This window comes from Schistocerca gregaria, chromosome 7 (assembly GCF_023897955.1).
Source record: "Schistocerca gregaria isolate iqSchGreg1 chromosome 7, iqSchGreg1.2, whole genome shotgun sequence".
Taxonomy (NCBI): domain Eukaryota; kingdom Metazoa; phylum Arthropoda; class Insecta; order Orthoptera; family Acrididae; genus Schistocerca; species Schistocerca gregaria.
Genome location: NC_064926.1, coordinates 199,856,837 through 199,879,461, shown reverse-complemented (window position 1 = coordinate 199,879,461; position 22,625 = coordinate 199,856,837). Strand labels below are relative to the sequence as shown.

The 22,625-nt window shown below is 41.6% G+C and overlaps 1 protein-coding gene across 3 annotated transcripts in view; it reads right to left on the bottom strand.

Moving 5' to 3' along the window:
• LOC126281167 (uncharacterized) overlaps window positions 1-22,625 on the bottom strand; it is a 49,572-nt gene that overhangs the window by 2,687 nt on the left and 24,260 nt on the right. For 2 of the 3 annotated variants that reach the window (XM_049979844.1, XM_049979843.1), the window contains exons 4-5: window positions 13,219-13,341; window positions 3,496-3,614 (exon numbers count right to left, since the gene is read on the bottom strand). In XM_049979844.1, coding sequence (XP_049835801.1) covers window positions 3,496-3,614; window positions 13,219-13,341 — 242 coding nt within the window. The remainder of the gene's footprint in view (window positions 1-3,495; window positions 3,615-13,218; window positions 13,342-22,625) is intronic. The other variant, XM_049979845.1, reaches the window with a different exon arrangement.

The window sequence follows — 22,625 nt, the reverse complement described above, 5'->3', positions numbered from 1 at the left end:
TGGAACGCTTCGCTCTTCTAGAGACCTACGGTACACCGCTGCAAGAAGGGGGCCAAGTTCCTTCGCGTACTCTGTGTAAAATCGAACTGGTATCCCATCAGGACCAGCGGCCTTTCCTCTTTTGACTGATTTTAATTGTTTCTCTATCCCTCTGTCGTCTATTTCGATATCTACCATTTTGTCAACTGTGCGACAATCTAGAGAAGGAAGCACAGTGCAGTCTTCCTCTGTGAAACAGCTTTGGGGAAGAAGACATTTAGTATTTCGGCCTTTAGCCTGTCATCCTCTGTTTCGGTACCATTTTGGTCACAGAGTGTCTGGACATTTTGTTTTGATCCACCTACCGCTTTGACATAGGACCAAAATTTCTTAGGATTTTCTGCAAAGTCAGTACATAGAACTTTATTTTCGAATTCATTGAAAGCCTCTCACATAGCCCTCCTCACACTACATTTCGCTTCGCGTAATTTTTGTTTGTCTGCAAGGCTTTGGCTATGTTTATGTTTGCTGTGAAGTTCCCTTTGCTTCCGCAGCAGTTTTCTAACTTGGTTGTTGTACCATGGTGGCTCTTTCCCATCTCTTACGATCTTGCTCGACACATACTCATCTAACGCATATTGTACGATGGTTCTGAACTTTGTCCACTGATCCTCAACACTATCTGTACTTGAGACAAAACTTTTGTGTTGAGCCGTCAGGTACTCTGTAATCTGCTTTTTGTCACTTTTGCTAAACAGAAAAATCTTCTTACCTTTTTTAATATTTCTATTTACGGCTGAAATCATCGATGCAGTAACCGCTTTATGATCACTGATTCCCTGTTCTGCATTAACTGATTCAAATAGTTCGGGTCTGTTTGTCACCAGAAGGTCTAATATGTTATCGCCACGAGTCGGTTCTCTGTTTAACTGCTCAAGGTAGTTTTCAGATAAAGCACTTAAAAATATTTCACTGGATTCTTTGTCCCTGCCACCCATTATGAACGTTTGAGTCTCCCAGTCTATATCCGGCTAATTAAAATCTCCACCCAGAACTATAACATGGTGGGGAAATCTACTCGAAATATTTTCCAAATTATTCTTCATGTGCTGAGCCACAACAGCTGCTGAGCCCGGGGGCCTATAGAGACATCCAATTACCATGTCTGAGCCTGCTTTAACCGTGACCTTCACCCAAATCATTTCACAATTCGAATCTCCATCAATTTCCTTCGATACTATTGCACTTCTTATCGCTATAAACACGCCTCCCCCTTCACTGTCCAGCCTGTCTCTGCAGTATACATTCCAATCTGAGTTTAGGATTTCAGTACTGTTTACATGTGGTTTCAGCCAACTTTCTGTCCCTAGTACTATATGGGCATTGTGACCGTTTATTAATGTTCCATAGCCTTTTCTCTACAGCTCCAGTTGGCACTTAGCATTGAACAGTTGTGTTGTTACAGTGTAAAGTATGGAACCCTGCGCAGACAGTCAGTCAATGCGATGTAGGCAATGTGCAGGCATTGAATTCTCGACAGCAGAACGTGTCACCCCAAAGGAGATTCATCAGAGAATGAAAGCAGTTTATGGTGATTGTGTTGATGTGAATACTGTGCATCTTTGGGCAAGTAAGTTTAAAGATGTTGAGGCAGGAACATCTGACCTGTGTGATAAACAAAGAGTTGGACGTCCTGTGACAGCAACCACAGAGTTTCACAAGCAAAATGTTGACAGATTGATTCAGGATGATTGTCATATCATTCAGAGAGAAACTGCAAGAACAATCGGCATTTCACAAGAATGTGTGGGTCACATTATTGCTTTGCTTGGTTATCAGAAGGAGGGTACCCCGGATGTTGACTCCTGAAATGAAAGCGCACAGACTTGAAACTTGTCAGGAACTCCTCTCATGTTACAATAACGAAGATGCACAGTACTCACATCAACACAATCCTTATAAACTGCTTTCATTCTCTGATGAACCTTCTTTAGGGTGACACCTTCTGCTGTCAAGAATTCAATGACTGCACATTGCTTACATCGCATTGACCGATCGCAGTGCAGGGTTCCATATTATACACTATAACAACACAATCATTCAATGCTATGGCTTCCTGCCAACTGGAGCTGTAGAGAAGAGGCAACGGAACAAGCCAGTACCTGCTGCATACCAATGCTGCCAACTGTTGAAGTGTTACGAAGGCGGGGCATTACTTTTCAGTCGACCCTCATATATTCAGAGTTGCTTTTAGGGCATGAGTAAAATTTTTGGGATGGAAGTAGTCAGCAAATTCTGCGTATGTTTGAGAGAGAAGGAAAGGGGGGTAGGGATCAAAACATACCGTAAACGCTATAGTGGTTCTACAGATGTGAAGATGGCTACAAGAGAAAAGTAATAATATGAAACAATGTTTTCAGAAATTATAGTCCTAAACATGTTAAAAAAAAATCTTGACAATGGAGACTACTGTACTTAGTATTCTGGAATTGACCACACAGCAGAAAAATATAAATTTTGAGGCATATCCAGAAACATATGGGAAGTGAGGATAGTAAACTGACACAAAGTACCTAAATATAGAAAATTAATCTAGGTGTCAGTCAATACTGTAAATATTGTATTTGATACCAAAATTGTGGAGAGCTGAGTCGCAGATAGGCACAATAAAAAGACTGTCAAACAAGTAAGCTCTCAGCTGAAAGGCTTTCAATGGAACTAGACAACACACAATTCTCTCCGAAAGATTACTTGTTTGACAGTCTTTCTGTTGTGCCTATCCATGACTCAGCATTTCTGCTATATGGTGAGTAGCGATCTATCCTTTTCATAATATTGTCATTATTCCATCCTGGATCTTCCACTGTATTTGATACCAACAAGACATAGCAATTAGAGACAACATTTACGGACAGTAAGTCATGCAGAAGGCATGTTGTTGCCCACAGATGAACACAAATTGCAGTTTTTCTGAATAAATATCCACATAAATGATTTGATGGCTAAATAGAGAAAAACTTCACTACTTTACCACTTTTATGTTAAACAACACTGATAAGCTAACAATTGCTCTCAGTTCCATTCACACCTGCTGCTGAAAAACAGGTGTGTACAATCAATGCTTTATCAAAGGCGGCAATAGTGTTTCGCAGAAGTAAAAATAGTTGGTTTGACAGTAAATGCAGCATGTGTGATCCTCAAAACAGGTGAGACACTCTCCTCTCAGGGTTTCAGAGATCTGCCCTTTCTTTTTAACCTTCCCCAACCTAGCCCTCTTTCCTTCCTAAGAAAGGGCTAGTATTTCTGGGAACTACAATAGTTTTGTGTACTTCCATGTTTGTGTGTGTTTATTGACAGTACTAAAAATTTTGCATCATGAAGTTACGTGCTGGTCAGCAATTCTGTCTCATAATTTTAAATTATATAATTATCGACTTAGAGTAGTGGATTCATGGACTAAACTCCTTTCTTACATCATTTTTTTTACCTTATTTATGAAAACATATCAGATCTTACCATTCTATATACCGGAGAGCTTTTTGATATTTAGATTCTGCATTCGTCATATTTCCTTTCCTGAAGTAATGGTTTCCAGAGTTCTTTATCTTCATTATTGCATCTTCAATGTAATTCATCTAGAAAGGGAACAGTGTAATAAAGTTACTTAACATTTCTCAGGAACATTCTATGGTAAAAGCAATGGGAAATGTGCTTATTAATAATATAGATAGAATAAAGAAGAGAAGAGTGAGTTATAGTAGTAGTGGTGGTGGTGGTGGTGGTGGTGGTGGTGGTATTATGTGGCTGTGACTCATCATTGTCATTCTAGAGTTTGAATCATGGTACTTTTTAGTCTCTTTACCTAACCTTTATATGTTTCACCTGGGGATTATATGTGTTCCCTTCCTCTTATAGCACCAATACATCTATCATTATATTCTACTATGCACAAAAAAATATTTTTTTTCATGCTATACAAATATGAGTGGACATAACCAACCACCTGCAGGTGAATGGCAGTTCACATCCTGTGTACTCCTTCTGTTTTACTAACTGAACCATTCAAAAACAGTCCTAACACTGAATTCACCACAAAACGACACTTAAATTATAATACAATAATGAATTCATATAGATGGTCACTTCCTAGTAGATGGCCTTTTCACGTAAATAATTAAAAAGCTTATTTGGGCACTGAAATTAAATTACACACACACACACACACACACACACACACACACACACACACACACGTAATAAAAGCAACACACCAAACTATTGAAAAATCCATTACAGAATAACAATAATAATATGAAAAGGATAGACTGCTACTGACCATATAATAGAGATATTGAGTCGCAGACAGTCACAACAAAAAGACTGCTAAACACCAAACATTTTAGCCAAAAATCAACTGCACTTAGCTGCCCTACCTTTTCCCCTTCTCTAACCCATATGCTCCCACAAGAAGCACTTTACTGTCCCCCACTGCTATCTCTCCCCTCCCATTCCAGCCTCATCTTTTTTTTTTAGCAGTCTTTTTCTTGTACTTGTCTGCACTCAAGGCTTCCACTATAAGGTGATCAGCAATCTATCCTTTTCACAATACTGTCATTATATCAAACTATTCATTAGAAAACTTGCTGACACAATAATATTAAGTGAAACCCAATAATCAAATGAAACAATCTTAAACAGTTGATTTATTTTCATTTAATTCCCATCATTATATGGCACAGATGTTCAAAAATAAAGAATGTTTTGATATAAAAAAAAATACTAAGACAATGTACAAATTTTATTTGAGACTTGAGTAAATACAAGCAGATGACACTGTTATTAATTTAATGTGTCAAACATCTGTTGACATATCTGTAAACACTGCACTTCTGAATACAAGTTCGCTAGTAAGATGGCCATCAAGAGTGAAGCTTATAAAAATGAAGTCTTGCTTTTCAAGTACAACTTCTTTAGTATGGGATGCTGATAGGCATCCTGACTGACTCTTTGTCATTCTTTTGTGTTTGCATATGTTAAACCAAAGAAATGTGGTGGCTATTCAAAACATCTTTATGTCAGACAGTGAATGAGTAATATGTGCAGCCGGACAATGGACGCCCTTCCACAACTTCAAACAGTTGCCTAAATTTATAACAGTTGACTAGTTTGATTGTTGCTATTCTGGGACTTTCTTGGAAAAATAATACAGAACCCTCACATTCTCAAAAATTTCTGGGTGAATCTATTATTTATTTCTTGAAGCACTGGAGTTCATTTTTTTAAGGAATTGCAATAATGTATACAACTTTGTGACGGACAAACTGTACTCTGCCAAGCCAGGAAGGAAAGGTTACTTAGTAGAGGGCAACGTGGACATCTTCACATCCAGAACATAGGGACTGCTGATCACACATTTTATTTCGACAAATATTAAAAATAAACAGCTGTTCGCTGCAACATCCTTTAATACTCTTAGACAAATGAAGTTGCTCTGGTTTACTTCTGACATGAAAATCTTACTGTAAATGACATGACCAACCACAGGAATTACCAGTAACCACTGGCCTCCAGATAATGCTAACAGTGTCTCTGTACGTAGTGTTTATGTTATAAGCATTTCTAAGCACCCACAGCGAAATCACACAGTAACATTTCTTTCATTAAACTTACATACATTAACAATGGAAGCCCATATATAGCCTACCAGGGTAGGTCATTGATGATTTGCTTAAAAAAGTTGAAGCACATACTGGAAACATATTTCTACAAATTGTTTTGTAAACTGAAGGTGAAGGGTGAAGAAAAGAAAGGGAAGGAACTAAGGATATCAGCTGCATCAGGACTTTATGCGAAATCAGCAGTGACAAGTGAAAATATGTGCTAGACTGGGACACGAACCCAGGAACACCTGCTTACTAGACAGTTGCATTAACGACTGTGCCATCAGGACACAGTCCTTACGACAAATGCGCAGACCACCTTGGCACGCTCCACAGCTGATTTACATTCCAACCAAGCACCACCTCTCCACAGTCGCAGTCCTTGTCCTCTATTCTCACTACTTTTGAGCTTCCCACTGGAGAATGAACATAATTGTGAAGCAACACTGAATGTTGTTTATTTGTTGCCCATTGAGGCGAATCAGTTATATGAATGACACCATGCATTTATATAATATTTCTAACACTCTGATTAAAATTAATGGTATTTTATGTGTGCCAAGTCACACTACAGTGATGCCACATTGGGTACCAACTGCACCTTTTTCAAGGCTTGGACAACAGTGAGAGGGCAACCAACGCAGGTAGGATACAGTTGCTGCTATGGTCATTAACATTTAAATGGGCTACTGATAGTATCATAATGGATTACATGCACACAACACACTGCAAGTGAACATATAAACTTTAGCACAATGGCAATGTCAGATTGTATGTATGTGAACTGAGAGCTTTAAATGGAAGAACAAAGTTCAGAGGTGAGAAGTGTTACGTAACAAGAAATTTGATCAGAGTGTAACAGTCAACTGAGAAGATTTATAACAATAATGGGAATTCCTAAATGGAACAATATGTACAATAAGTGAAAGCAACTGCTCACCTATAGTGAACTGATGTGTGGCATGTAGACATATGTAACAGGTAACAATATTCATGCTAGCTTTTGAGCTCTTTGTAATTTCTTGCAAAAGTCAGGGCTGATGGATGTGGAGAGGGGATATGGACAGATGCACAAGACAAGGAGGGACAGCGGGATAATGTGAGGCTGGTCTTTCACTAGATGACTCAGCAGCTGCACAACGAGAGGATAGAACATACAATAGAAACAGAGAGAGCGAGGGGGGGGGGGGGGGGAGCATAAGGGAGGAAGTTGGAGATGTTGGAGAAGGCAGGGAGCAGATATACAAACAGAGAGGGGCAGAAAAAGGGGGAAGGAGACAGGGAGAGGGAGAGGGGGGAGGAGAGAGGGAGAGGGGGGAGGAGAGAGAGGGAGAGGGGGGAGGAGAGAGAGGGAGAGAGGGAGAGAGAGAGAGAGAGAGAGAGAGAGAGAGAGAGAGAGAGAGAGAGAATATGCCTGTGTGAGAGTGGGGGAGGAAGAGTGGTTGGACAAGGCAGCATACAATGTGGGCTCAACAAATTAGCAGAGGTTTAGGCCAGAGGGATTGTGAGAGTACAGGGTATGCTGGAGAGAGAACTCCCATCCGCATAGTTCAGAGAAACTTACGCTGGAAGGGAGCATCCAAATGACCTCCACAGTGAAGCTGTTGAAATAATTTGTGTTGTAGTGTGCAGCTTGTTTGGTGGCTAGATGGTCAAGCCTGCAGTTTACTTTTGTTTGGTGGTGGCCATTCAAGCAAGTACACAGTTAGTTACTTTTGAAGCCCACATAGAATGCCGTGCAGTGCTTGCAACATACCTGATACACAAGGTGTATCATAATTAATTACATAATTCACAGAGTTGAAAGTATGTGATACCATAAACATGTTTCAGTTAACATGGACTCTAAAAATACAAACCAATGCTATGAGCACTACTTCACCTTCAATATTTTGAAAAATCTCTGCTTTCCATATTTTGAGAAGTGGTAGTATGGATAAAAATATGAAAAAAATACCCAGTAAACATGGGCCCTAAAATGTGTACATGAAGAGCTTGGAAGGTAATGTCAATGTACTGTAGCTGGACTGAGCCAATATGACATGTTACCTTCCAAATGATCTGTCACTGAGATTACCTCTGATACTTCTTACCGTAATTACTTTCTTGCACTATCACTTTTCTTGAATTTTCTTGGTGTACTAGATGTGCTATGCATGCCACCAATTCTTGCTGTGTGACTTTGTCACCTTCTGCGCACACTCTAGGACTGGAAGAGAACTTCAAATGATTCAAGCTATGAAATTATGTAACCACTTTTTAAATAACTCTTCTGTATTTTGTTACACATAACAATTACAACATTAGGCAAACAGATATCTTTATTAATTCTTATCTAACAACAAACTATTATAACATGCATATGTCTTGCTCCGACATTAGCAATTGAGAGAGGGACTGTTCTAACAATGGTTATTTGGTTGTTTTATCATTTAGATTCTTGCATGTGTCCTTTTGCTCCCTGTCCTCCAAGGCACCACCAAGCATGATGTACAAAGAACAAGCGAACTTCGACAGCAGACAGCGATGCACAATTGCCATTTCACCTTGTCGAAGTATGGAGCCCACAGCCTTTGCAGCTGATATGTACATATGTTAATAATATCTCTCACAAAACGATGTCCCGATACTTACAAACCACCTAAACTACATTTCAAGTTAGCATGAACACCTTTCGCCAGCCTACGACGATATATGTGAAGAATGCCATGTTACACCTCAAGCTGTGAACACTTCTTTGTCTTCAGTCCTGTGAAACACACCTCTTTTACTGAACAAGTGCTCATAGCTCTTAATATTATCATTTTAGAGGCCATGTTTACTGGATATTTGTTTTCTTGTTTTGGTCCATAGTACTGCCTCTCAAAATATAGAAAACAAAGAGCTTGCACTGGAAGAGATTTGTTTCACAGTATCGACTAAGAAGAAGAGCTCATAGCTCCTAAAGTACTCATTTTAGAGCCAATGTTTACTGAGAGTTTTTTTGCTTCATGTGTTGCGTATATTCAACTGCATGCATTTACACCATTAATTGTGATACATCCTTATAGCATGGCTGATTTTACACAGTCCTGCCTTTTACTGGTTAGAGAACACCTGTGACTGGACTGCGGTAGGTGGTGGTGGTTGGGTGTACGGGACAGGACCTGCACCTAGGCCAACCACAAGGGAATGGCCTACCGTATTTACTTGAATCTAAGCCACATCTTTTTTTCGGTTTTTGTAATCCAAAAGACCGCCTGCGGCTTAGAATCGAGTGCAAAGCAAGTGGAATTTCTGAAAAAAGTTGGTGGGTGCCGCCACAACTTACTTCTGCCGTTGAATATATGTAGCGCTACACAGGCATGCTTTGTAGGCACAAAGATAAATACTGGTGCCAAAACCTCTGCGCCGATAAATAAATTTTTTAAAAAAAGGTGGGAGACGAGCTATTTTCTCCGCCCCGAGTTCCGACCAGTGCATTTTCGTACATTATCCAACGAAGTAAATACAAATTTCATCTTAGATTCGAGTAAATACGGTATGGGGCACAGGATTGGGAGCAGGAATGAACAGGGATCTTCTGTGGGTTGGGTGGGCAGCAGAACATTACTTTTGGTGATGCAGATAGGATATCACACCTATCAGGACACAATGAGAGGTAGTCAAAGCTCAGTTGACAGATGAGGTTGAGCTTTTAAAGGCCAGGATGATATTGGATGATGGGTGCTGGTCAGTGGATCATTAACAGGTTTACTGGTGCCAAGTGAGAAGACCTGTTTATGAAAGAGCAGGATACGATGTTGTCTGTCAATAAAGGCTCTCGTAAAGTTATCGGTATATTTTGACAGCTCCTACTCTTCACTGCAGATGCGGTGTACACAGGTGGCAAGGCTGCCAGTAAGAGACTTTTTGAGTTGGAACAGATAACTGTTCTCAAACCGCAGGTTGGTAGCTGGTTTGCTCAATTTGGCCAGAAGTGCTTATAGGGTCATCAGAGAGATGGAGATCAAAACCTAGGAAGATGGTTTGTTGAACTGAGGACTAGCTGCAATGGATTTGATAGTAGGTATCCGGAGTATAGAGGAAAGAGCACAGGTTGTCTGTGCCACAAGTCCAAATCATAAAAATGTCATTGATGAATCTGGACCAGACAAGATGACCCATAAATAAATTGGCATAGGATGGTGCATTGCAAGTACACATGGCAGTATCACAGATTCATTTATAAATTTGGCCTCTGAAAGCAAAGTAGTTGTGGGTCAGGATGCAGTAGGCCAGGAGAGTTAGAAAGAGTTGGTGGGTTTTGTATCACAAGGACATATGGAAAGGTAGTGTTCTATGGCCAGAAGTCCATAGACATGAGGGATATGGTGTATACGGATGTCACACCCAAGTGACCAACAAGGAGTTTCGTGATAATGGAACTGGAACTGAGGAAAGGTAGGGAAGGAAGTGAGCAGTGCATTGAATGCAGGATGAGAGATTGTGGACAATAGTTATGATGTATTGGTCAACAAAGGCAGAGGTTTGTTCTGTGGGAGCATTGAACTGAGCCACAATTGGGTGATCAATAGGGAGGCCTGTAGGTTTTGGAATTTGGAGAGTTGATAAAAAGTAGGAGAGATTTGGGAGGGGGGAGGGGGGTGTTGCTGGTGTGAGAAAGGAAAAGGGGACAGTTGTCAGGTTTTGGGGTGGACATAAAGCCTTGAGGAGAGGCTGGAAGTCATATTGGATTTCTGGTATGAGACCATGGTAGGGTGCAGAGCTATCAGAAAGTTGGTGAAGACCCTCAGCCACACAGTCACTTCAATTTATGACCACTCTGGTCGATCCTTTGTCTGTGGGAAGGATAATATGGTCTGAATTGATTTTCAGGTTATTGATAGCTTTGTGTACTGTAGGGGTGATGTTGGATTCACTGGAGAGGGATTTAGGGAAGAAAGGTGTGTGTATGCACTACCCATTAGTCCTGTATAGGTGACAAGATTTTATTCAGGTTTAATTGAGTTAACAGATGAATTGCAAAAGGGTTTTGTTAGTGGTTAGGTCACAGCTATAATTTATACTCCTTGGCAACAAAAGGTTATATCCTTTCCACAAAACTATTAAAAATAGCTTTCATTCTAGAAGAGCCATTTAGAATGTTTGTGACTACCAAGCAGGGCACTCAAGTTCAGTTCCCAGTACTTTCAATACTTTTTCCTTGGTGGGAGGACTGGAATGAATGGCACTGGGCATAATGACAACTGAGGAGCTACTGGAAGGATAGGTGGTGGCTACTGTTTGTGAGAGCCAAATCTAGGAAGGTGGCTTGTTGAATTGAGGACTAGCTGCAGTGGATTTGATTCTACACTATGTGATCAAAAGTATTTGGACACCCCCAAAAACATATATTTTTAATATTAGGTGCATTGTGCTGCTACATACTGCCAGATACTCAATATCAGAGAGCTCACTAGCCATTAGGCACCGTGAGACTGCAGAATGGGGCAGTCTGCAGAACTCACAGATGTCAAACGTGCTAAGGTGATTGGGTGTCATTTGTGTTATACAACTGTACATGAGATATCAACACTCCTAAACATCCCTATGTCTACTGTTTCCGATGTGACACTGAAGTGGAAACATGAAGGGACACGAACAACACAAAAGCATACAGTCCGACCTCGTTTGTTGTCTGACAGAGACTGCCGACAGTTGAAGAGGGTCATAATGTGTAATAGGCTGAAATCTATCCATACCATCACACAGAAATTCCAAACTGCATCAGGATCCACTGCAAGTAATATGACAGTTAGGCAGGAGGTGAGAAACTTGGATTTCATGCTCTAGCAGCTGCTCATAAGCCACACATCACACTGGTAAACGTCAAACAACACCCTACTTGGTGTACGGAGCGTAAACATTGCACAATGAACAGTGGAAAAACATTGTGTGGAGTGATGAATCACAATACACCATGTGGCGATCCAATGGAAGGGTGCGAGTATGATGAATGCTCGGTGAACGTCATCTGCAGGCGTGTATAGTGCCAACAGTAAAATTCGAAGGCGGTGGTGTTATGGTGCGGTCGTGTTTTTGGGGGCTTGCACCCTTTGTTGTTTTGTGTGGCACTATCACAGCATAGGCCTACACTGATGTTTTAAGCACTATCTAGATTCCCACTGTTGAAGAGTAATACGGGGATGGCGATTGCATCTTTCAAGACGATCAAAGAACTGTTCATAATGCACAGCCTGTAGCAGAGTGGTTACATGACAATAATATCCCTGTAATGGACTGGCCTGCACAGAGTCCTGACCTGAATCCTACAGCACATTTGAGAGGTTTTGGAATACAAACTTTGTACCAGGCCTCACCGACCGACATCGATACCTTTCCTCAGTGCAGCACTCTGTGAGGAATCGGTTGCCATTCCGCAAGAAACCTTCCAGCACCTGACTGAATGTATGCTTGCTAGAGTGGAAACTGTCATCAAGCCTAAGGGTGGGCCAACACCTTATTGAATTCCAACATTACTGATGGAGGGCACCATGAACTTGTAAGGCATTTTCAGCCATGTGTCTCGATACTTTTGACCACGCAGTGTAGGTATCGAGATTATAGAGAAAAGAGCACAGGTTGTCTGTGCCACAAATCTAAATCATAATAATGTCACTGATGAATCTGGACCAGACAAGATGACCCATAAATAAGTTGGCATAGGATGGTGCCATGCAAGTACACTTGGCAGTATCACCGATTCATTTATAAATTTGACCTCTGAAAGCGAAGCAGTTGTGGGTCAGGGTGCGGTTGGCCAGGAGAGTTAGAAAGAGTTGGTGGGTTTTTTATCATGAGGAAGTATGGAAAGGTAGTGTTCTATGGCCAGAAGGGCATAGGCATGAGGGATTTGGTGTATACAGATGTCACACCGAAGTGACCAACAAGGAGTTTCGTGACAATGGGACTGGAACTGAGGAAAGGTAGAGAAGGAAGTGAGCAGTGCATTAAATGCAAGTATTGGTCAACAAAGGCAGAGGTTTGTTCTGTGGAAGCATTGAACCTAGCCACAATTGAGTGACCAATAGGGAGGCCTGTAGGCTTTGGAATTTGGAGAGTTGATAAAAAGTAGGAGAGACCGGAGAGGGGGGGGGGGGGTTTACTGGTGTGTGAGATGGAGAAGGGCATAGTTATCAGGTTTTGGGGCGGACATAAAGCCTTGAGGAGAGGCTGGAAGTCATATTGGATTTCTGGTATGAGACCATGGTAGGGTGCTTTTTGCACAAGATAGTGCCTTAGGTATTAATTCTACAATCAATGTAAAACTGAATGGTGTACTCAACTGATAGGTAGCTGAGGCTGTAATATACCTGTTCTGTGAGTCAGAGTTTCTGTGTTTGACTCTTGTTTACTTATTTCAAAGTCATGTTAAGCAAATTATACCATTTAAAGAAAGGGCTTTTACACATTTTTCTCTAAACTTTGCACGCACACACTCAACTTAGGAAGTGCCAGTTCACTATGTCTTAAAAAGTCTTATGCTGTGTGTAAGTGTGATATCCTAAAAAGAACAACAGATGAGCACAACAAAAAAGATGCATTTTTAACAGGCTACCTCTTTGGTAGGAAACTGCCAGTCTTCAGGATATGGTGGATAAATGTCTTCTGTGCCATCATTCTCATTAATCCCCCAGTCTTCACCATAACAAAGCTCTCCACAGCCAGATACCACACAATCCTTCATAGAAACAAAACAAAAATTCTGAAGTAAGCAACACAGAATGATAACTGTTTATTGACAAATATACATGACAAAAATGAGAGGAACCAGTTTGGTGCTCCAAAAAAGATTCATAGCATTCACTGACAGTATCAACTTGTAATTGAGCCATCTGCTGGAATTACAAGGTGTTTCACATACAAATCTTGTGCTGTGCCTGATGTTGCATGGGAACCAATACCGGGGACATAGACTCCAATCACCGCATATGCTATAGCTGGTTCCTCAGATTCTGGCAGATGGTGTATTGGTTTTAGCCAAACGAGAGAAAGTTGTAGTAGCATTGCAATGAAGTTCAGGAAAAACTGTTGCACCATTTAGCACGTCAGACTGATATTAATAAATTTAATTTATATAATTATAATTAAAATAATTAATTATATTGGAATAATATTATTAATAAAATAGTTTAATTTATCAACTATTAATAATGTAAAATATTTGATTTCAGCAGTGTCTCTTCATAAACTCAAACTGAAACCTTCCAAAGTAATGTTAGTGCATTAACTCGTTGCTCTCCTGTTCAGTTTTTCATAACAGATACTCCTGAAGCCACATCAAGGGAGTTCATGTACGCTGATGAGTGAGCACTTGCAATGAGAACAGAGATCTAGAAGTTACCAAGTCTGTATTGAACATCGGTTTATCAACTATTGATGTATGCCCTACAAACGGAGCTTGCAGCCAAGTACCACTATGACAGAAGTCTCGATGGTCCACCTAAACAACAGGTTAGCCAACGAAGAGCTTACAGCCTACTTTGAAGGAAGGCTACTCTGTCATAACAGGAACCTGAAATATCTATGGCTCACACATTACTCGACTCTCATTTACAAATTACATCTGTTAATAACATCTGCCTACATTAAAACTTGCTATAACATTCTCCAGAAGCTCTGTAGCATGGCATGGGGCTCACCTGTGTCAACACTCTGCACTTCAGCTCTGAGACTGGTATACCATGTTGCAGAATATTTCTCCCCTGCTTGGATAAATAGTACTTACATGAGACTGTTAGACACACAGCTCAAGCATACCATGTACCTTATAATTGGCACAATGAGATGTACACCTACTTGCTCACTACCCATGCTTATCCACATACCACCTCCGTCTCTACAGTGGGAGTGCAAACTACAGGGTGTCCCAAAAAGAATGACCCAATTTTAACTTGTAATAATATTGAGACAAATGTCACTAGATAACTGAAACAGCACTAGATGTAATCGGCATGGTCTAGAGTTTCACAAAAAAATCCACTAGATGCCGCTACGAGTGCTGACCTAGAGCGTGCAGCCAGTCTCACGCAATATGGCGTCCGCACAACAGAAGGCGTATTGTATTACTGAATTGAGTCATACTGAAACAGTGATCGCAGTTCAGCATGCATTTCATATTCAATTTCGTGCTAAACCACCATCACCAAATAACATTTGACGGTGGTATAAACAATATGAAGAAACAGTGGAACAAATCCGATGAGCATTTGAGTGGAGCCCCCGCAAGTCTACACTTTGTGCGAGCCGAAAACTTGTGTTACTGCTCATGACAGTGTGGCGTGTGGTACGGCGTCGTTTGGCCCTTACACCATACAGAGTACAACTGGTACAAGCTCTTCAAGATACTTAAAAAGTGAAGCGAGTGGACTTCAACAATGCTATTCTAGAGGACACTTTAATGTCACTTTTATATTCAGCGATGAGGCAACTTTCCATATTAGCAGTAAGGTTCACCGTCATAATGTGCATATACTGGGGCTAAAAAATCCTCATGAAACAATTGAACACAAATGTTATTCACCAAAAGTGAATTTTTTTGTGCTGTTTCACAAAGCAATGTTTATGGACCCTACTTTTTTGAGGAAGAAACCATAACAGGACAATCATATCTAGCAATGCTATGGAACTGGTTCTTCCCACAACTTGACTCTGACAGTTTCATTTATCACCAAGATGGAGCACCACTGCACTGGCACAAGAACGTGCACAGTTTCCTCAATGCCAATGTGCCTCAACTTTGTGTAGGGCGTATAGGACCGCGAGACAGGCTTTACACTCTTGGCTTCCTAGGTCCCAACTTAACACCATGTGATTTCTTCCTGTTGGGATATGTTAAACAATGTGTTTACGTTCCTCCCTTACCCCGTGACACTGATCAACTAAAAACCAGAATATCAGCTGCTGCAGCTTCAGTGACAGAAGACACCTTACGCTCAGTTTGGGATGAATTCGGCTATCAGATAGATGTCATCCGTGCAGCCACTGGAGGACATACTGAACATTTATGTTAGATTATATGAGTAATTTAGTATGCAATTTGTTGGTGTTAAGCCTTTCTTTTTAATAAATAATTCTATTTAAAATCAGGTCATTATTTTTGGGACACCCTGTACAAAAAAAAATCCTCATCTCCCTGATCACGCACACATTCAAAGCATTAGCAAAGGAAGGCTTCGCTCTCATCACTCAAATCTGGAAACCGCAAGGATGTTAGCTGACAATGGCCTCAATATTAATTACTACTGCAGACATACGAGGTGCATTCAAGTTCTAAGGACTCTGATTTTTTTTCTAATTAACTACTCACCCGAAATCGATGAAACTGGCGTTACTCCTCGACGTAATCGCCCTGCAGACATACACATTTTTCACAATGCTGACGCCATGATTCCATGGCAGCGGCAAAGGCTTCTTTAGGAGTCCGTTTTGATCACTGGAAAATCGCTGAGGTAATAGCAGCACGGCTGGTGAATGTGCGGCCACGGAGAGTGTCTTTCATTGTTGGAAAAAGCCAAAAGTCACTAGGAGCCAGGTCAGGTGAGTAGGGAGCATGAGGAATCACTTCAAAGTTGTTATCACGAAGAAACTGTTGCGTAACGTTAGCTCGATGTACGGGTGCGTTGTTTTGGTGAAACAGCACACGCGCAGCCCTTCCCAGACATTTTTGTTGCAGTGCAGGAAGGAACTTGTTCTTCAGAACATTTTGGTAGGATGCACCTGTTACCGTAGTGCCCTTTGGAATGCAATGGGTAAGGATTACGCCCTCGCTGTCCCAGAACATGGACACCATCATTTTTTCAGCACTGGCGGTTACCCGAAACTTTTTTGGTGGCGGTGAATCTGTGTGCTTCCTTTGAGCTGACTGACACTTTGTTTCTGGATTGAAAAATGGCATCCACGTCTCATCCATTGTCACAACCGACGAAAAGAAAGTCCCATTCATGCTGTTGTTGCGCGTCAACATTGCTTGGCAACATGCCACACGGGCAGCCATGTGGTCGTCCGTTAGCATTCGTGGCACCCACCTGGATGACACTTTTCGCATTTTCAGGTCGTCATGCAGGATTGTGTGCACAGAACCCACAGAAATGCCAACTCTGGAGGTGATCTGTTCAACAGTCATTCGGCGAACCCCCAAAACAATTCTCTCCACTTCCTCGATCATGTCGTCAGACCGGCTTGTGCGAGCCCGAGGTTGTTTTGGTTTGTTGTCACACGACGTTCTGCCTTCATTAAACTGTCGCACCCACGAACGCACTTTCGACACACCCATAACTCCATCACCACGTCTCCTTCAACTGTCGATGAATTTCAATTGGTTTCACACAACGCAAATTCAGAAAACGAATGTTTGCACGCTGTTCAAGTAAGGAAAACGTCGCGATTTTAAGTATTTAAAACAGTTCTCATTCTCGCCGCTGGGGGTAAAATTCCAGCTGCCGTACGGTGCTGCCATCTCTGGGACGTATTGAGAATGAACGCGGCCTCATTTTAAAACAATGCGCATGTTTCTATCTCTTCCAGTCCCGAGAAAAAAAATTGGAGGCCTTAGAACTTGAATGCATCACGTACATGGCTGATTAATGCTACTATGGAACAACTAAGATGCTGTGCGAATCGACCTGGCTTTGAATTGCAACACAAGATATGGTCAGTTCTTGACCAAATTAGAACCCACACTTAAAAGTGTGATGATATTATGTGGAAGTGGAATAAAATATCTTCTTCAAGTTGTGACTGTGGCATTGAACAGCAGACTTTCACCATGTAATTCAAGAATGTCCTCTGATAGCTTGCCCTGTTACCAACAGAGTTGATTGTGGTGATGGAGGGATCAATAGATAACATTTGTGACCTTCTATGTTAGCCTGTAATTTGATACAACTGTAAATACTTTTTTGTGATGTAGCTAAATAAAATAAATAAACTGTACAATTCTGATACTGTTGCTCGATGTCAGTACTGTAACCAACTATTACAGTTTCTTCACGAAAGAAAGGTGGATCCTTAAATGCTCATTCTTTCTGATGAAGCATGGCTGCATTCTTGAACTCTCATTTACATAATATTTTACCAGCCAACCATAAGTTGTGATTGGTACATGAACAATACACTGCAGTCTTTTCTCAGTGAAATAACAATTAATGAAATGACTTAAGGTTATTTCGTAATGGACAATGAAAGAGCAGATCTCACAATGTTTCTATTACCAAGTACTTTTTATGATAGGAACTATCCATGACTCATCAGAAAAAGAGCATCTTTCTGTCATGCAAAAACTGCAATATCTATCTGCGAAGCAGATGTCAAGCAAGGGTATCCGAATTGTTTAACAGATGCCATGCGATTACCCTGTAAGGTTTCAGTAGGTGGTAGGTGTGTGATCAAATTCTACTGATACTGCTGTCTCAGTTGCTTAATGCAACAATGATTTCTTCATACTTATTTCCGAGACCTAGGAATGTCTAATTCAATTGAAGCTGATGTCCAACATACAAGAGTGTGAGGAACAGGCCGCAGTGTATGTGGCAACTGAGGCCTACTGTTGCAGTATGGTCTTTAGACAGGCCTTCACAACCACAGAATTCTACAGCAGGGCTCTGCAATAGTGCTACAGCACCCTGCAATGTGATGTTCTACCATCAGTGGCAGACCAGGTTGCTACTCAGTGTAGCAAAATGCCATTTCCACAGCCAAGCATGTGATGGAAGTCTGTCTCCTGTAATAACACACCTGGCCAGAGGGAATATAAGGGGTGTTCAGAAAAAAAAGGTGTGAAACAACACTGTGGATATAACTGGAGACTTGATTCAAAAATAATCACCAGAGGTCTGGTCATAAATATCCCACTGTTTCATGTGCTAAAGGATTCCTTGTTCCCAGAATTCCTGTGGCTGTGACAGGAACCAGTCCTCCATGTGTACCTCAGTTCATCATCCGAGTTGAAGCGCTTACCTTTGAGATGTTTTTTTTAGTGGACAAGGCACTCGGAAATTGCAGTGTGACAAACCAGGGGTGTGGGGTGGATGATCACCCTGCTTCCACTTGAGCTTTGCCGTTACATTTGTTTGACCTTGCAGACATGTGGACGTATGTTACCATGTAGCAGAATCACTCCCTCCAAGAGCGGCCCAGGCCCTTTACTCTTGATGGCATAAATTACAGTGTGTCTCAGAGTACACATAACTATTATTATTTTTTTTGGTGAGGAATTTGATTCAATGAGGATCACTAGCCATCTCAAACACTGAAAAAGACTGTGAGCATAACCTTCCCTGCTGGAGGCACAGCTCTGAATTTTTTACCAAGAGGTGATGACACACAGATCCATGACAGACACTACATTTGTGTCCCTACATGTCTCTCTATGTTATCCTAAAGCAGCGTATAAAAATTTCAACCAGTTGGTTGTTATGTCACTTCATACCTTTTCATTTGAACTCTCCTTATACAGTCTAAAATACCCACTTCTGTCTAGGGTGTCTCAAGACGTGTCTTTGCTCCTCATCAGGGCTCAGTTCAAAGCAGGACTCATCGCTGAAAACAGTTCTACTCCACTAAATGAGATTCCAGACCAAAGACGTGCATGGACGTGCCCTGGACAGATGTGGGATGCCAACCTGAATACCACACGGCATACTGCCGACCACCAGGAGTGATAGTCTGGGGTGCCATTTCTTTTCATGGCAGGACATCTTTGGTTGTCATCTGTGCAATCCTTACAGCACAACACTGTGTCTGCAATATTGTATGCCCTATTGTGTTGCCCTTGATGGAAAGCGACCCTAGGCTTATGTTTCAAAAATATAATGCCCGCCTGCACATGGCTAGAGTTTCTAGTTGCTTGTCTTCATGCTTACCAAACATTACTGTGGCCAGCAAGGTCACCAGATCTCTCCCCAATTGAGAACATTTGGAGCATTACGGGCAAGGCCCCTAAATTGGCCCAGGATTTTGATGATCTAAGGTGCAAATTGGACAGAATTTGGCACGATATCCCTCAGGAAGACATCCAATAACTCTATCAATAAATGCCGAATAACTGTTTGTGTAACAGCCAGAGGTGGACCAACAGCTTACTCATTTCTCGGTTCGTGATGCTCATTCTCTTGAACAAATGATCCCATTTTTCTGAAGTTGTAGTCGTTTGTTTCTCTATATATGCACATCACATCTACTAATTTCCACCCCATCTGGCTAGTTCCTTCATGGCGTGTCTTTTTTGTCTTTGTATATAACTGCTCCTAGCTCAGATAGTAGCAGCATTACTTCAGCATTGTGCATTTGACCAGTGCAGTCTCTGCATAAATTGTTGGCACTTGCCATGGCACTGGAGAACTTGTCTCACAGCTTCACACACACAAAACATCAGTCGGAAGTGGCAACCAGCATCTCTGGTGTCAGTAGGTCAGTACCTAAAAGCAACGTGGTAGAGAGATGATCTGTGGCATCTCCTCTATGTAGTGAGTGGAAAATAGCTGTTTCGTACACACTAGGGTTGGGCATGCAGCATCTAACCACCTGAACAGGAATTCTGGACATAACACTAGGGAATGTATGGAATGTCATGGTTGGGACTCAAGAGGTCATAATTAGGTGTGTTCAGGGCCAGGAAGTACAACTGTCTTGTTGGTGCTGGTTCCTCACCAAAAGATTTTTTCCTGCTACTGTGGACACAAACTACACAATGAATGAATCTGAGCTTGACAATGTTACTGCAGTGGCAGTCCAGAACTTACTGAGGAATATGGTGCAAATTCATCAGACAATTCAGAGCTGCACAAGGAGCTGAGTGCTTTAAAGGATGGTAGGAAGAAACAACCCTTGTCTAGTGTGTCAGCACCCCTCCAAGTTGCTATAACTACTAACCTAGTCTTTCCTTATTCGGTTATGGTGGGAGAGAACATGTTAGTAAAACACCCGTTAACAGCTGCAAACCTGAGATGTAGGTCAGAGGCACACTCTTTTTATATATATGGCCAAATTATATTTGATGGGCGGCATTAAGGCATTGAGTGCTTACAAAATGCATGGATGTTTGAAATTCTGAGGGGTGGGCTTGGTGCAGTTGGGTTGGGTTGTTTCAGGAAGGAGACCAGACAGCGAGGTCATTGGTCTCATCGGATTAGGGAAGGACGGGGAAGAAGTCAGCCGAGCCCTTTCAAAGGAGCCATCCCGGCATTTGCCTGGAGCGATTTAGGAAAATCACGGAAAACCTAAATCAGGATGGCCGGACACGGGATTGAACCGTTGTCCTCCAGAAAGCGAGTCCAGTGTGCTAGCCACTGCGCCACCTCGCTCGGTGCTTGGTGCAGTGATGCAGAAGAAAAAATACCTGGAGATATGACAGGGAACAGTTTGACAATGTGTTGCAGAAACAAGAGGAGTCCAAATCTTTGCGGGCAGCATTAGAAAGCTAAACATCAATACATATTATCTGTCTGATAGTGATAATAAGTACAGGATCCTTTCCCAAGAGGCACAACGGAGGGCACGGGATGCAATTTTGTGGGGATCACCATGCAACTTGTCAAGAAAAGTATTGGCAGCATTTTGTAAGAACTTAGGTGAAGCAAAGAGAACACAGCTGAGTGTGACAGCATTAAAAGAGATAAAGTTGGGTTGTTTGGGGGAGGAGACCGGACAGCGAGGTCATCGGTCTCATCGGACTAGGGAAGGAAGGGAAAGGGAGTTGGCCGTGCCCTTTCAAAGGAAACATCACTGCATTTGCCTGAATTGATTTAGGGAAATCACAGAAAACCTAAATCAGGGTGGCCGGACATGGGATTGAACCGTCGTCCTCCCGAATGCGAGTCCAGTGTGCTAGGCACTGCGTCACCTCACTGGGTAAACCCAGTGACCCAAGTTCATGACAGGAAGAGTGCTTTTATCACAGGAATTCGATGTTACAGTTGTGGATGGATGGGCCTCATACAGAGGGAATTCTGTGAAACGCAATGCAGAAAATGCAGGCATATATGACATCTGGAATGAGGTTGCAGACAGCTCTAGCAGGCGGCACGATAGGTGGAAACAGGATGAGAATAGTAACCCACTATTAAACAATGGGAATTGGATTAAAAAACACACCAACCACATTCTAGATCCTCAGAGACAGACTATGGTACAGAATGACATCTAGACAATGTACTATGAATTTAAATGCCATAACTGTCCTTGCAAAAAACATAGATGAGCACATGTTGCTGTTAAGGAAAGTGTTTAAGTGGATGTACTTGGTGAGTCTAATATTCAAGATTAGGAAAGTGTGACTTTCATACTTCATCGCTTTCTTCTCCATGACTCCATTGCTTAGCTTTAACACTGACCTTTACCCAAATAATTCTCTTCTCTTCTCTAATCTTGTGTAATTTCTAAGGTAATTGTATTACACTTAAAGATACATTCTTGGCCATGGTCGCTCTGTCACCCATGTTCTTTGAGTTACTGCCCTAATTTATATGTGGCCCCTCATCTTCTGTTTTTCTACAGCATAATTTAATGCTACAGTAAATGGAACTGAAATCTTCATATTTTCTATTGTCTGTTTCCGCTGACAGCATCATTATAATTATTAGTTGTTGTTGTTGTTGTCTTCAGTCCTGAGACTGGTTTGATGCAGCTCTCCATGCTACTCTATCCTGTGCAAGCTTCTTCATCTCCAGTACATACTGCAACCTACATCCTTCTGAATCTGCTTAGTGTATTCATTTCTTGGTCTCCCTCTACGATTTTTACCCTCCACGCTGCCCTCCAATACTAAACTGGTGATCCCTTGATGCCACAGAACATGTCCTACCAACCGGTCCCTTCTTCTGGTCAAGTTGTGTCACAAACTTCTCTTCTCCCCAATCCTATTCAATACTTCCTCATTAGTTATATGATCTACCCATCTAATCTTCAGCATTCTTCTGTAGCACCACATTTCGAAAGCTTCTATTCTCTTCTTGTCCAAACTACTTA